This window comes from Neolamprologus brichardi, chromosome 12, assembly GCF_056152115.1.
Source record: "Neolamprologus brichardi isolate AB-2024 chromosome 12, ASM5615211v1, whole genome shotgun sequence".
Taxonomy (NCBI): Eukaryota; Metazoa; Chordata; class Actinopteri; order Cichliformes; family Cichlidae; genus Neolamprologus; species Neolamprologus brichardi.
In genome coordinates this window covers 12,295,260-12,311,881 of record NC_142115.1, presented here as the reverse complement: position 1 = coordinate 12,311,881, position 16,622 = coordinate 12,295,260, and the positions used below count along the sequence as shown (strand labels likewise).

Here is a 16,622-nt window from a genome sequence, read left to right as displayed (position 1 = left end):
ATAAATAATTTATGTGCATGATATGAATTTTGCATGACGCACAGAGGAAGTCACAAGAATTTTTTTCCTCCTTCAGTTGTTTGGCAGATTTTCTTGCATGTATTAAAACATGCATGGAATACAAAATGTAGGCAGACTTTACTAGAAATCAGCTGACAGATATTACATGCACAGTAAGTCAGGAGTAGGCTGGGGTCTGTCTTTCAGTATATAAATCATCTTGTGTGTCTGACATGGCAGACAGCAGATGGCAAAATGATTCTGTAGCACTGTGGGGCTGTGGCATATTTTTTATTTTTATTTTTGGCTTATTTAAATGTCAGTCTGCTAGCATTATGGTCTTCACTGTATAACAGAGAGCTGTGCACTGGCCCCATTTAACAGTTATTAGCTTAGCCCGCAGAGCGGGAACATTGGGTCATGGTTTGATAAACAGATAAACACTGCACAGTTTGAATGCTTCCCACTAGCTTCTGATTTTCTGACTCTTCATTCAATCACTTGGCAGTCTCTCTGAGTTGACTCACTTGTGCCTTCTGCAGCTTTTACAGTGGCAATGAATTATGTTTTTAAGCACATAAAATAACCTTCATATGAGAAGGAGAGATTACAGACAGGTAGCCCACATTTCTTTGTAGAAGCTGAAATAAACTGGTGGTCTTGCTGGCAGGCGTCTGGGGGTGGGGAAGCTTTCAGCTGAATATTTCAGGGCTTCAGCATTCCTTTAGAGATCTCAGAATTCAGACTGAAGCTCATTCAGAGTGTGAATAGTGTAATTCTGGCCTTTGGAATCCTTCAGTCTATTCTCTTCTGTGTGCTTGTCTTTTCACAAGTCTCGGTAATTCTGCACACCATGTTTCCATTTGTAGCAAGCTCGGGGAGAAAATGTGAGCACTAATATGGCCTTTAGAAACTGTGCCATTCTGCAGAGATCTGTCATACTGAGAAACAGTTTGACAGATCAATGTTTTCTCTTTAATAATCTGGACTGAAGGCAGGAGGAAATGTGCTATTTTAACCTAATTACAGGTCAGAAACCATTGCAGTGTGTAATCACTTGTGAACCACTATGGTAGTTGTTTGTTTCACCTTCCTTTTTTACTCCTTGCAGTATCTCACTCACTCCCCCTCTTCCCGTCTGTGTGAGATCATCCCAGCTTCTTGAGAAAGGGAGCGAATACATTTTCTAGCAAGCATAACAAGATACTGAAACCACTTAACACTTTATTTTCTGGACAGAACAGAGTGTCTAAACGTGTCTGGTGCAAGAATGGAAAATTAGTTTGCACCATAGCCTGCATTATTGTTGAATTATTCTGTGAAAGTAATCGGAGTCTTTTGGGGATATGGGTAGGTGCAGTTTGGCAGTGTTCGTAGTCTTTTTAAATGAATCCTTTGTATTGCTGCTCTTTGAATGCCTAGACATCCCAGTCTTTCTTTCATTCAAATGTGTTGCATTTGTAATTGCAATGCAGTCTTTTTTGATTAAGGCCTTTAATGTGCTGAATTACTTTACATACATTATTTAATTTGATTGTTCTGCCTCTACCTGCATTTCACACATCGATTTCCTAGAAACAGATCTTTTAAGTATTTGAATAAATGTGGTTGCTACGATATTTTGTAAATATTCTCCAGTATTTTTGGCCACTGGGCAACTTTATTCCGTAATGTGAACAGAAAAGTAGATGGCTTGCACATTTTTGAATGAAGTTTTTGAGCTCCACCCGCCGTCCCCACTCTACTGTGCATAATCTCACTTTCATTCATCCCAGCTGTGGTGCATTTAGCCAGGAGTCAGTCAGTCTCTCTCTCTCTCTCTCTCTCTCTCTCTCTCTCTCTCTCTCTCTCTCTCTCTCTCTCTCTCTCTCTCTCTCTCTCTCTCTCTCTCTCTCTCTCTCTCAGCCTTTCCTGCACCGTGCACAGCTGCGTAGCTGCTCCTCTGGGGAGCAACGAAGAGATTGGCAGCCACACAAACGCTGTAGTGCTTTCACAACAACAGGCAGCGATCAGCATACACGATCTCTGTTCTTGGCATAATGGGGCCTAAGCCAGTAAGAAAGTAATGGAGCTGTTGTGGGGTGTTGTGTTGCCCCTTCCCTGTCTCTGCCATACACTCTCAGCCCTTACCTCCATGCACATCTTTCTCCTATCCTCCAGACAAATCCTCCCTAGTGAACAGATTATTCTGCACGCTCACATGGGAGAGAGGGAGAAAGAAAGAGAAGAGAAGAAAAGGACAGGGGGAGAGACGGAGAGAGAAGGGGGTGGGCTGGAGAGTTTGATGTGATTATGTAAGTGCCAGTCCTCTATGGAGATGAGGAAGTATTCGACTGAATGAGTGAGAAAATTGTGTCCGGGGGAGAAATCGCACACCATCTGGGTAATATTTTTATGACCCGATTCCAAAAAAAATTATCCAAAACAATTTATATATATATATATATATATATATATATATATATATATATATATATATATATATATATATATATATATATATATATATATATAAAATAAAATATTTGATTATGTTAATGTCTTGATTGTTACACCACCCCTCCAGACAGTGATGGGCTACATGTTCTTTAGCACATAAAGAAACCTCACACTAGGCCATTGTGGGTCTGGACCAGCAATTATGGTTGTGTTTTCCCTCTTCTCTTCAGAAGCTACTTCCATTTTGACACTGGCAGCAAAGTCACTGACATTCTGGCATCTGCCTTCATGGCAGATTTGAGAAAACTGCTCCCCTAGTAAGAACAGAGATCCATTTACAACCGGCCTAATAAAATTTCCCACATCTAAGTAGCGAGTGCAGTTAACATGTGGAAACTGTCATTTGACTGCACACCAAGGCCCCTTTTTTTACTGGTTTCCCCAGTGTACTAATGAATTTAATGAATGCGAAAAGTGTGATTTATACTGCCACTGCACATGCAGCATATCATGATTAGATTGCGCCACATTGTCTCTTAGTGTAAGTAAGGCTCAAACATCCAGTGCCATTGTACTGTTGGTGTGCAGTATGGGGAGTGTCATAGTTTCCTCGGAAGCTTTAAACAAAGCCTTTCATGACTTAAAGTGTGTGGCCACTGCATACAAACCCCCACAAAAGACCTTCGGTATATGCTGCTGTAAATGTTAGTGTTACAGTGAGTCACCATTTCCAATTTTCTTCCTTCCTTATTTTTTCCACTTTCCAGTCCTGGGTAACCAATTGCATGCTGCCATATTACAACAACAAAAAAGGCAGTCAGTGATTATTTGATGATGATTCGGTTTGAACCAAGCCAAGCCTGCTGATGCTTGTGTCAGCCTTGAACACAAGGATTTAGGACAGCCTGATCTCAGGCTGTAACTGTCAACTTGTTTACACGTGTCTTTTTTGTTACATGTGGTCTGTATAAATGGGATTTAATTAGGTCATCATGATAAAACAAGCCTGCTCTGAGTCTTGTCTCTAGCCCACAGGATTAGTGTTCTCCCAAATTTGTTAACTGATGGCATCATTTTTGACCACGGACCACATCTCTCTTAAATGTCATTTTTATTTCCAAAAACGTGAAGCGGAAAACAACAAAACAGGAGTGTCAACGCTTCAGGGTGAGCTGAGGCTAAAATAATAAACAAAAACTAAGCTAAGCTCCAATGCCTGTGTACATTAACTCACAGAAAAAGAAAAGAAAACACCACTTCATTCTCAATACTTATACTTAGGCGTTCAGGGAAGCAAGTGAGTCTCTCTCGCCATTGGTTCTGTGGGCTCTGTGTATAGGGTGGGTTCACAGGCTGGAACTGGTCACCCAGGAGCTGTACATCAGCACACCAATCACAGATGAGCACCTGCACAGTCGAATTGCCATACATCTGCAATGTTAACAGTTTCCATAATGCAGTGCGTTGTTCGGAAACTAAAACAAAGGCAACAGTTGTAACACTGCAAAATGAGATTGTTAAGCATTCCAACACTGGCTCTAAAACCTGCCTATAATGTTGCCATAAGATGGTCTGGTTTCATTCTGCAAGTATAAGGGGGCAAACTGGCATTTCCATGCAATCTATTTCTGATTATACAGCAATTAACTGTGACAAATCAGTGAAAATCACATGTGTTGCTGTTTACATAGAAGTAAATTCACATTTTAACTATTACATTTGGTTAGCAACCTTCCTTTTATATAAGAACTTGAATACAGAACACAACCAGCTGGCAGCCAGTGGAGTCGAGTCCCCACAAGTTGTGCTTATTGATAAAGACTCATTCAGACTGATGATGATGAATACAGAATGTTTGCATTCTGTATTTATAAATTAGATGGCAATTATTTTCATACCTTTGCAGTTACTCTAGAGAGTTTCAGTCAGTCCAGTTTGGACTGTAACTGAAGCTTGAAGTTCTCTTCTTCCATGGCTTACTAACATGCGGGGTTCAGTGCTGGGTCTGTTATTTCGTTTTGTTTTCTGTTTTCTTGTGTTATGTGTTATTGTGGGCGCTTTACATTGCAATATGAAGTGCTTTAAGGCAACAGTTGTTAGGATTTGGTGTCTTAAAAATTAAATTGAATTGAATTTTCTTTATTTTCTTCTTTAGTGGGTATCATGAGTATTGTTGCACAGATTGTGGACATTGTTTACTGGGTTAGATGACCCATCTTTCTCATATTCAAGAGAAAATGGCGTAGGCAGACTAACATGTTCTAGGGAGCAAGCTCATATTACCCTTATTTTATACATACTTTACATTGGTCTCAGTGGATTATAGAATTTATTTCAAAACACTTGTATACAGACCACTAAATGGTCTAGCTCCAGCTTTGGGCCGATGTGTAGTCGGTGCCATTTAATGTAAATTCTCTGCGTCTGCATGATCACAAAACATGGGCAAGCTTCTGGATTGTTCAACATGGACCCTCACGCTCAGTCTATTTATAAAATTTACATCAGTTGAACCCAAGTGGATGTGGGAATTATAATGAGGTTTTAAAACTGAAGAGTAGCGGGACAGAGCCTTCACTCAGTGGCAGCTATGGAGTAGTCTTTCACTCTGGTTATATGACTGCCAACTTTGTAAGTTTTTTTAAAAGGAGAGCAAGAGATTCTGTTTGATATTAACTGCCTTTAATTGTTTACTGTAGTTCTATTTCATTCCGTGGTTTTGTCTTGCTACTATATTTTAATTATCTGGTATAGAGCAGGTTTTATTGTGTCTCTCTCCAGTAGTTGTATTTATTTTTATACTGTTCTGTTGTAGAGCACTTTGAGTTAATGTCTGTGCAAATTACCCTTATAAATAAGCTGTACTCACTTAACACAAAACCAACAAGGCACTAAGTCACCAAGACATCTTTAAGTGCCCTTTCGTATGTGGCACCTGGACTTTAACAGTATCATTGGTCCTGTGCGTTTCAAGATGGAGTCACCATGTCTGTGCAAGAACAAGATATCAAGGAAATGTTGCTTTTCATCAGTATCTGTTTTTTTCCTTCTATAACATTTTGTACTTTTTCTTATCTGCTGCATTTGTTTTTTTTTTTTTTGTCTTTTGCAGAGGACAGGAGCAGCATATCCGCTATGAGCACATCTACCTAACAGAGCCCACTGGCCAATCAGAGGTGGAGTATGCAGAAATCAAAAGACCTCGTTTAGAGATGGGACCAGAGTCTGTGATGAGGCCTTCATCCCACCGCCCGCCATTGCCTCTGGGAGGGCCTGAGGACATGACAAAGGTCAGTAGTTGGTATGAAGTACAGTAAAAGTGCCAGCAAGTGAATGAAAACAAAAAACATTCGTCCTTGACTTTGCTGCTAATAACAATAGAAGAAAGCCATGCTAAATGCAAAATACAGGGCTAGATGTACAACAAAGTTTTTCAATTAACACAATCAGTATTTTGGGAGGTTGCTGTATTACCAAAATGATATTCAACAATTATGATTAATCATGTAAAAATGGTAAGTTTTCCTTGAAAAATAACACACACGCAAAAAAATCATCCTAGAAATCTGTTTTTTATTTGCCTCCTTCAGAGCCCCAGAGGATGTTATTAGACACACAGCCGAGGTTGTAGAGAGAGATTCAGCATTGTAGCTAAGCTGGCTCTCTGTGAGCAGCAGTAGGAAGACTAAGGGAGTTGTGAAACAGCAATTAATAAATAATAGAGCTGACCTAGATTTCAAAAGACTGAGCACAAAACTGTGTGAACTACAGATCAAAACGACTTGCTTGTGTGTAGAGCTGCTGATGAGGAGGTGTTCCTGATTTTACACAGAGTGCTTCAAACTGCCAGGGGAGGCAGCCAGCCAAGGAATGGTAAATAGATACAACAATAACAGACGGCGCAGGGGAAAAAAGACATAGACTCTTAGGCTAGCAGGGAAACATTCAGGAATGCCAGCAATTCCCCCTTAGAGCGGCAAGGGCTGGAAACCCATTATGTAAGTGATGTCAGATGCAGTCACTGTGTGGAACAAGTGCACCTAATGATACTGAGTTAGAAAGGGAGATGCGGCTGAAATGAGGCAAAGGGCAGATGTAGGGAGATGCAGATAAAGGGTAATAGAGGAAAATAAGAGTAAAAGACTAACCGTAAAAAGGGAGTAGGCCAGTAGTATCAGTAGTAGCAGACAAAGCTGATGGTTGCAGCATGACTCACATGGACTGAGAATCAGAGGGACAAAGGCAGCATGTTACAGTAAACCATTGTTCAATCATCCTTTGTGGTTTTGGAGCATAAGAGTGAGACATTAGGAGAAATCATCTTTACAGGGGTGATCTCAGAGTTTACTGGCCTTATATGGCTTAAAAATGAGCATTGCTGTTGATGTTATGAAATATTTATGGAACTGAAGGAATTCACATGTGACAAAGCTGACTAATGCACTTTCCCCTCTCTCGCTCTCTCTCCCGTCTTTAAAAAAATCTGAATGACAGCCATTCTCTCCTGGCAGATTAACGCCGGTCTCCCGTTGGTGCCAAAGTTGTGTATAATACAGAAGTGCACTGCGTGTGCTGTGGTTTTCCCATTGAGAGCATTCAGTGACTTGAGGTCTCGACAGTACATGGGAAGGAAAAACAGTGTCATTGCTCCACATGATATTTTTCAAAGGCATACTGGGTATTGGTATTGGGTAAATTTGTTTGAGTATTTTCTTATAAGGTTTCTGCTGCTGTTGCGTGTGTACAATCCTTTTATTCTGAGGTCTATCACAGAAAGCAGTAATATGTTGGTTAGATTGACGCACTTTTGATAACCGGGATTGCTTTGAAGGAGGAGGGAATGATATGATTTGGCTTTTGCACATGTGGTGGCATTAGTAGGATTGTGTTTGTGGGCTGTACCATACTCTAATCCTTGCTAGCATCTGTGAATGAATAGAGTGGTTAGTTGTTAGGGCATCCAATTAAACCAAGTGCTGTTTGGCATTGGTGTTATATTAGGTGCAAAGTATTATAATGACATTCACCTTTGACATATGTGAAAGTCATGTTTCAGTCACATCGGTTTCAGTAGGTTGACTCTAGCACTTTCTCAATCTAGAATTGAGAAAGTGAACCCTGAACTTAGCATGAGAACAGGATGTCTAAGGCCTCACATCATGCTGAAGAGTGTGAAACGGTTAAGCTATAACCTATACTGGGCTTGGCTTAGCGATTGAACTATGACGTTTTCACACAATGTCAAAGGTCTAGGAACTCTTGACGTACCGCTTAACCAAACAAAGGATAGCGTAGGGAGCAAAATCAGAGGGAGAAGTCGATTTGAAAAATGTGTAGTGGTTTAAACTTCATAGTTTTGTCATATCATCAAATCCCATCTGGATAAACAAGGTTTCTAACTCAACTATTTAGTTTGCAGCTGTTGAAAGTTATTATAGTTGAGAGATGTTTTTTGGACAACATGAGTATGTCCTGTAGTTTACTGCTAAATATGGTGAGTGCTTTGTTAGGGCTATCCTAGGATTTCATCATTAAGAACAGCGCCTCAGCATCCTCTGGCACTGACATTTTCAGTCACAGCAGATCTGCAGGGCTGTAATGCCACCTGCCTGGTCCAGATTAGCCTACTTACGTAACCTTCATTTCAAACGTTTAAAAATAACACAATACAAAACCCAAGCTGGATAAACACTAAAATGTGTGCATATATTCAGAAAGTAGGAACATTCACAAGCACACAGATCTTTGGCCCAATTGTTATTGAGAAATGACAGCAGCTGTTTTTTTTTCTTCCTCTAATAATTGTTGATGTATTTTAGACAGTAAAAAAATGCATTCCTCTTGTTCAGGCAGTTATAATGGTTTGAGTGTACAAGGGTGTTTGTCCACATAGCCAACACTTTGGTGTAGAGATCACACAATTTTTTTGTGTTTGTGTGCACAGAGAATAAAAGTACTGTAGAGATTTTTTTTTTTCCTCCCTGCTTCTCTCTTTTCCTTTGGCTGCAAAAAATGCCATGAATACTTGTATACAGTTCCAAGAGGCACGCATTAAGGACTGGTATTTCCATTACGGCAGAAAGCCAGAGGAGTAACAGTACGGAGGCTTGACATACTGTCTCTCTATATAGCAATAAACTAATATCATTAACGTAACACACTTAACTCTGTCAGTTCAGTGTCAAGTGGTTTTCTAGTGCAGTGACTTCAGACGAGCTTTCACAGTAGCTCGCTGCACTCAGCGCTGTGGGGTGCTAATATTAACTGCTTGTGCTGTTTGAAAGCCAATCTGTGGACTAAAAAAAGGAAACAGTGAGACCATGAGTGATCATGTAAACCTCCCACTGTAGCTTCAGCCGTTAGTCTAATATAAACAAAGTTGTGCGGGGGCATTGTCGAAAATGTAAGAGGGTGTTAGCAGATCTGGAAACAGCAGGCCAGCTTTTAAAGAAAATATGAATGCATAAAATAGTAAAAGTGAATTTTTCCTGATATGTTGAATTCATAAAAACTATTTTGGATACCGGTATAAAACAAGCAGAGAAACAATATTGTTATTGTTATACTGCTTGTCATCCATGCTTTTTATTTTTGATTATTTTCTTTTTAAGTGCTGGTGGGCGGCTACACACTGTTGCAATTCTGCAGCTGCTGTCGAGTTGAATTCCCGCAGTCCCTCTCTTTGTGTAGCCAAAGAGCTACAGAAATGGAAATGCAGGGCCACAAACGCTGCTCAGTTAATGGAGAGACCGCTGTATTTTTTTTTTTTTTTGACTGACTCACATCATTTCTACTTTGCTGGTTAATGAGTATTACCAGAATTTAAACCTCCCGCACACCCACTACCAATCTGATATCTCCCAAAGTGTCGTCACAGCAACAAAAATGGAGTGATTTTGTATTTTTAAACAGTCACTATTGTGCCTAAATCTGGTGAGAGAATCTGTGTGTTCACGGAGCCAATGTGTTGGCATTTATTCACTGGCATGTGCTATTGATGTAAAGGGTACACGCACTGTTTGGATGATGTTTCTTATAGAGTGGCCTTGAGAAATGGAAGGCGTGGGAGGAAACCTACAAGGTCGTTCTCTATGAAGAGCTTCTAGCAACAGCTTTTATGCTTGTTGTTTGTGAGGGCTCTTTTTTTCTGACCTTCTGGCTATAACATTGTATACACGTGTCACACTACAAAAACCCCCATTTGCTTCATTCTTACATCTTTTATATGTTTTACATCTAATCATGACACTGCGCTCTCTGTTGTGCTTTGTAGGATCGTGGAAGCGCCATTGGGAAGCTGGAGCCCATCTCCCCTGTAAGTCCTGTCCATATGGATCCTGACTTGGAGCTGGTTCCAGCTCGATTCTCCAAGGAAGAATTGATTCAGAACATGGACCGTGTGGACAGGGAGATCAGCATGGTGGAGCAGCAGATTTGCAAGCTTCGCAAAAAACAGGTGTGTGTATGTACAGTTCTGCTCTTAACTTTGAGGATATACTGGTTACAAAATGTTGCCATCTTATGAATGTACTAGCATCACAAAAGTGTTGTAAGCTGATTTTAATCAGTGGCAACACGTGTTCCAAGAATGTCTTTGCCAGCTAGATTGCAAAATAGTTTATCTTGTACAGCAATGAAGAAAAAGCTTCACATTCTTTCCTTTTCAGTCAGTATGATACATTTACGTCTCATATTGCAATCATTGTTACCTTCCTAGATTACAAAATATAGTTTCATTAAACATAAAATTAGACTGTAAATAATTATGCAGGGTTTCCCACAAAAGTGGATTCTGTTTGTGATGGTAACTGCGTGGTGGGTTGCCGTGTGCATGTCGCTCTTACCTGCTCTTCTAGCTCCCAAAACAGCATATTGGCTGCTGCCCTCTTCCTTTTCCTCCTCTTCATAACCTACTTCTTTCTTCATTAGCTATCTCTTTCTTTTGCTGCTCTGCTGCCACAGCAACCCTGGAAATATTTTAAGCACATTATGGTACATGATAATCACATGGGGCAGACATTTCTGCTTTCATTTAAAGAAAATTCTATAACCATTTAAAGATTTTGGGAAAACTCATTTTGAGTCTTTAAATTTTTTCAGTATCCATGTGAGTGTTAAACATTCCACACATAATCAGTTGTGTGGGTGAGATATTTTGTGCGTAGAAGTTCAGTGGAAACTGCTGTGATGTCATTCATGTGCAGTCATCCTGCATTCATGCTAATAAATCACACTGAAATTGGGTTTAAAAAAAAAAGTACTGAACTGTTTGTCGTGCTTGTAGAAGACGTTGCCAGCACTTGCATTCGCCTGTGTTGAGTTTTCTTAGTGTACCGTCGTGTTTGTTTGAAATAATTGGTTTTCCAGTGTGACTTTCCCTGCCAGGCTTCAGTTGGCATCAAAGCAATAAAGTCTTAAATAGTCTTTGCTGTGTTGTAATCACCACGTTTGAGCTTGTAGCTGCTTTTTGCTTGGTGTGCAGTGATCATATTCACAAACTACACCAGGCGTAGTTCTCTTCACTATTTAATTTGGGACAAAAGTAAGTTGAAAATGTATATGGAGCTATATATAACAGCTTCTCTGGGGGAGGAGTGAGACTATGGTGAGGTTTTGTGTTTGTCTGCACCACTTGTATGCTGACCACACCACTTCCCCTTTGGCTTCCTTCCATGATCAGTGATGAAATTGTATGGCCAAGCTTGTTCTTTTTTACTGAAACTGTTCCTTCAACATACATGTGATAGTTTGTGTGGGGTATGGTTTTAACCCTGTGAAAGTGTGTCACATGTACTCCCGGAGACACCTGCTGTAACAAGAGCTACCACAAAATAGGTTTGAGTACTTTGCCAGATGTTTATATGTTTGTTCTGTGGTTTCTGTTTATAGTAGCGTGTAAAAGCCTTTATTCACCGCTCACTTTTTCATATTTTGTTATGAAAATAGGAAAGATGTGTAGGATTATTGAAACATGAAAACATGCGTGGAAATTATATGACGCAAAGAGTTTGTACAACTCGAACAATCTTGAGGTACAAGTGGTATGACCACATTTATTCTTCAACATAGCCTGAACTCTTTTAGGCAGGCTTTCTACTTTAAGTAGTCTTCAGCAATAGTTCTCTAGGCTTCTTGAAGGACATTAAAAGCTCTTCTGTTGTGTTAAAATGATTTTGCATTGCTCTCCGGTTTCCTCCAATTTTTAAAAGGCACACTGCTGGGATATGCCGAACTTTTACTTAAGTTTTTTGTGCAAAAAATACAATTTTATATTTGACAAACTGGATACTGGTAACAAACTGACTAAATATGTTCTTAAAATTGGTTCTTTGCAAAGTTGTAGGTATGACACAATACTGGTTCATCCACTGAGTTCCTGGTTTATGCTTGAGTGATTCATAGGTCTGTGCTAAGTAGCAGGAGTGAAAAAGCAGCAAATTGAAAGACCCTCAGAAAGTCTGGAGAGCTATTGCTCAACAGTACTTTAATAAAAAAGAAATACAAGAAAGTCTGGGTTGGAAGGAAAAAATACAGAAATGAGAGTGGCTCAAAACATTTGCACAGTGCTCTAAGTAACGCAGTCAAGCTGACAGTAAAATGATGGCCCTGACATCAGAGATGAGGGTGGTCTGAGACCTCATTGGTGTCACCGCTGATGTAATCTCATCACAACATGTCCTGTAGTTTGTCCTGTTTTTGCCACACTATTGCCGTAAAATTTGCTGGCATGAACAACACGACTGCTGAAACTGAGAACTGCCTCCTTTCTCTCTTTTTTTCCCCAAATTACCACAAGAACCAAAATGAAGCCAGCTATTGGATTTCAACCTTGGTGTCGAACCTTTTTAAATGATGGAGAATCTAAACTCAGCTGCTCGCCAGCATAAATCAAGATCCCTCCCCTCATCATCGTCGCTTAATACACACAGTATTTTTTATGGATATTTTTACAGTCCGGCTCTCTTCGAGCATTAAAACATCTGGACTAATTAGGTGGCATGCTAAAACTTTATTAAAAGGTTTTGGCAGAGTTGGTGAATGGGTGGCGGTTAAGGTTTAGGTTACAGCCAGCATGATTCATGTCAGCCAAGCTCAGGATGGCTGTTTTATTTTATTTTACTTCATGGTGGGTTTGAACAGGGAAGGGGGCTCTCTGTGGGGATGTCTGTTTGCCTCACCAGATTCTTATCCAGGGCTATAATGGCAAAAGATGATCCATCTTATACTCCTCTCAAGTAGATCCTCTGGAGGCTGCCTTTCCCCCCCCTTTCTGAAGCCCCTGTCAGGAGATCAGAAGGAGGAGTGGGGAGGGGAACGTGGCTGACTTAACTGGTAGATACGTTGTATGGTCAGCAGCACTTGGTCTATTCTTCCAGATAACTAGTTATAGCGGAGTACACTTCTCCAGTTTCTGTCTCCACCTTTCAGACCCATAGACTGAATCTTATGGAAATAAGGTAGACAGGAAGTAAGATCTCAGCTCTCTTTTGTGTCTTTTATAGACTTGTCACCTCTTTGGGAAGGTGTCAAAAATGTTAGTTTCCTGCCTGCTGTAATAAGAGAGAAACATGTTTTTCCTTTCAGTACGTACTTAATTCTGTTAGATTTGTGCTGATAGTTTTGTGATATTTGTCAATGTATTTCATGCTCAGTGTTTGAAATGCACATTTTCTTTTTAGCTAGAGGTGGATAGCTCTATTATTACTGTAAAGGGGGGGGGGGGGGTAGTTGGGTCTTACATTTACCTGATTGAGACTTTTGATGCTTTTTAAGTTGAGTTTCTTATAAGTATCAGACTATACTTGCTGCTGAATTAGATTTTTGTCAAGCTTTTACTGAAAGTCTGTCCTTGGGTCTGACTCTTTCAATTAGCGATTGAAAAGAAGCAGTAAATTAAATGCAACAGTCCTTGTAATCAGATTTTTCTCCACCTTGCGTCTCATCTGTTGATACAAGTTTAATTTGGATACTTGTTCTTGTGGTTTAGTAATTCAGAGTTTAAGCACTACCTAACATATCTCAGAAGGACGACAGAAAACTAAATTGTGATTGGATAATTTAATCAGGTAATTTTAAGTATTTGGAGTTTAAGAACAGGCTAACAGTTAATTTCTTGCTAACTAGCAAATCACTGTTAGACACAGACTTGGATGACTGGCACTGCTGAATAATAAGAAGGAAAACGGTTGTTCATAGGTCGATTCTACATATGCAGCATGTCCTATTTAAAAATGAATGTGTTAAGCTCCAGCTTTCTGTGTAGTGTTTTAAGTGTCTAAAAGTGTTTTAATAGGTTTAAGCTCATCGTTGCCTTCCGTTTTCAAAGTCAGAAGGAAGTGGCTGTGTCCACATGCTGCATGTTGGTGTCATAAAGTGTGGGCGGATTAATTATCCTGACTGGTACATTTAGCCTCTTCCACATATGGGTAGAATGCACAGTTCGAATAGCAGTCCCCCTTTGGTTGCATTTACACTTTGCTTTTCCATTTATTATTTCTGCTTTTCTTTCTATAAACTGGTTAGCTTCTTTCTGAATGCCAAAATGCTCCACAGTAGTTTCCTTAATCCTCTGGTTCTGTAGTGTAATCACAAGTAAAGCTTGGTCACCTGCCAAGATGACTAGTAGGTTAAAGAACTTCCTCTGTTCCAGTATTTGTCTGGTGTTGTTTTTCCACATGTTCATGTCATTATTTCTCTCTTTTCTGTCCGTCTCTGTCTCTCTTTTTTAGTCAATGGATGTTCAAGCTACACACCAGGCATTGGCTCTGTTTACAAGCTGTTTTGGTAACTCTTTGATTAACTAGACCCTGGGGAGCTAATGGCTATTACAGTAAATAGGACAGTTAATGCTGTCCCTGTTGGAGAGCTAGAGAAGGACAGCTGATCTAATGCACACTGTCTAACCTCACAGCAGAAACCTGTGAGCTGCAGGTCTTCCTTGAAGTCCAGGGCCCTATTTTAAGCATTAACTGTCATCTTTGTTTACACGCACGTTACAGCAACAGCTGGAGGAGGAGGCCGCAAAGCCCCATGAGCCAGAGCGACCCATCTCGCCACCACCAAGTGAGGCCAAGCACCGCAGCCTGGTGCAGATCATCTATGATGAGAACAGGGTCAGTGGAATACACACGCACACACACCTTGCATTTGAAATAGTTTCACTTCATTTTGACTATATTTATCGGCACAAGTAAATAATAGTGGAGGAGGGCAACCGTTTCCTCATGTTTGGGTGGTTTTTGGCTGGTGCACAATAAGCCCCTAAATTAAGTTGTGCTGTCCTCAGAACATTCTCTGATGTGTGATGTATGCTAATTTTGTTCTAATGTCAGAGATGAGAAGCTGCTCAGAGTTTGAAAATAGTTTCTGTAAGCTAATCTAAATTGCACAGCAGGTGTAGCTTTAAAGAAACCGCATAACATACAAGTAGTCTATAGTATTTTTGTGATTTTCATTAATACACTTACACCATAATCATGGTTTGTGTTGCTCATGGTGGGTTTATACAGTCTGCAAGAATGTTTCTTTTTCTTTTCATTGTGATCTGTTGTTTTTAAATACCTTATTTGATTAAATTCTTGAAAAAAAGCCCAACCCTAAATTGTGTAACAGAGACGGTGAGTGTCACAGATGCGTCTCCTACCTGTTCTCTAGTCTTTAATGTCAGGCAAGGCAGAACGACTTCCTAAAGGTCAGCATATCAAGTATGATGAATCACAGGTGTACGCATGCAAAAAACCCCAAACAAACAAAAAACATACACATATCAGGAAATTATATAAATGCACTTGTGTCTTTTATGCTGGTCTGTTTATGCAAATTCTCAATTCTTTCCAAAAAGAAAAATGAAGAAAAAATAAAAAATTCCTTAGAAAATCTGGCCAGTCTTATTTATTTATTTATTTATTTAAAAAGTCCAAATCAAGGCAATAATTATGTGCTGCAGAGAATGTTGTGTACAGAAGTCTATATTTGAAGTGATTCTCTGTGCTCTCGGTCCCTCTAGTGGTCGGAAGGAGGTGTGCACCTCCTTTTCTTTTATTATTATTTATTTATTTTTTTAATAACGCGGCCTTTTAAGAAGGGAAGTCCTCCTTTCATTTCACTGTGCCCCCAGATTCAGGAAAAGAAGCTGGATTTAGGAACAGGTAAACAACTACTTGTTTGCTAACAAAGCAAATTTCAATATTGTCAACATTTCTGGCACATTCAAGGCACCAAAAATGAAGAATTGATCGCAAAGGTGTAAAGTTTTAACCCTGATTAAATGTCATTCAAAAAAACCCAAACTAAACCAAAACAAAAAACCCAGTTCAGGGACACTTTTTTTTCTATCTTTGCTTGTTTTGAATCATCATGGGCATGTCAGTGTAGGGTCATCCATCCTGTGTTAGTCCGTGTTTGGAGGCTCCAGTAGCACAAAGTGACGTGTTGGTCATAGCCTACGTCTTTTACAGCTACGTTTTATGTCCTTGCCTTTGGCTAAAGGCAGTATGTCGGACCGTTACACAAAAAACAAACCGACAAATCTTGGTATTGTGTGTCCGAATCTGACTGCAGAGCAGAACATTTTTGCGTCATTTGTTTGCCTTCAGGTTTTGTTTTTGTGCAGAAGCTTGGTTTTTAGAGAACAATCATTTTCTGCTAGTTCATGGCCACAAATGGCATTGAAAGCCCTTTTAGGAGAGCTGGGGTTGTCCTTCACAACTATTACTGTCATCAGGCACAGCCGACTCAAAGCATTTCTGCGAAATAGCAGGACATTGCTTAAGAGTTATCTGGATGTGTACAAATGGCTGACTTGTAGCGTTACCTCTGTAACACTTCCCACTTCCCTCTCACTGACTTGATGTACTTTGGCCTACAGCCGACCCTCCAACTTGCTTTTGCTTCACCCTCCCTTTCTAAAAAAAAAAAAAAAAGTATTTCTAGTTTTATATTTGTTCTCCCTCTCTATGAAGGAGTGTTAGGGCCATATTAAGAAATTATTCTATGTTTTGAGAATAAAGTCAAAATTTTGCAATTGATGTCAAAATACTATTTTAGCTAAAAAGTGGAAATGCACAGATTCCAGACAGCTTCTATACCCTCTACAAAATGCCTGGTGTTGATGATTTAGTAAAACAGATTGGACAGCTGTCTTATCTTGTGATACAACATGCATCCTTTTTATTGCACAAGGG

At 39.8% G+C, this 16,622-nt stretch overlaps 1 protein-coding gene across 4 annotated transcripts in view; it reads left to right on the top strand.

The window, feature by feature from the left end:
• The window catches only part of ncor2 (nuclear receptor corepressor 2), an 88,766-nt gene that overhangs the window by 19,721 nt on the left and 52,423 nt on the right, over nt 1-16,622 (top strand). For all 4 annotated transcript variants that reach the window (XM_035913089.2, XM_035913087.2, XM_035913088.2 and 1 more), the window contains exons 4-6: nt 5,552-5,729; nt 9,713-9,895; nt 14,439-14,552. In XM_035913089.2, coding sequence (XP_035768982.2) covers nt 5,552-5,729; nt 9,713-9,895; nt 14,439-14,552 — 475 coding nt within the window. The remainder of the gene's footprint in view (nt 1-5,551; nt 5,730-9,712; nt 9,896-14,438; nt 14,553-16,622) is intronic.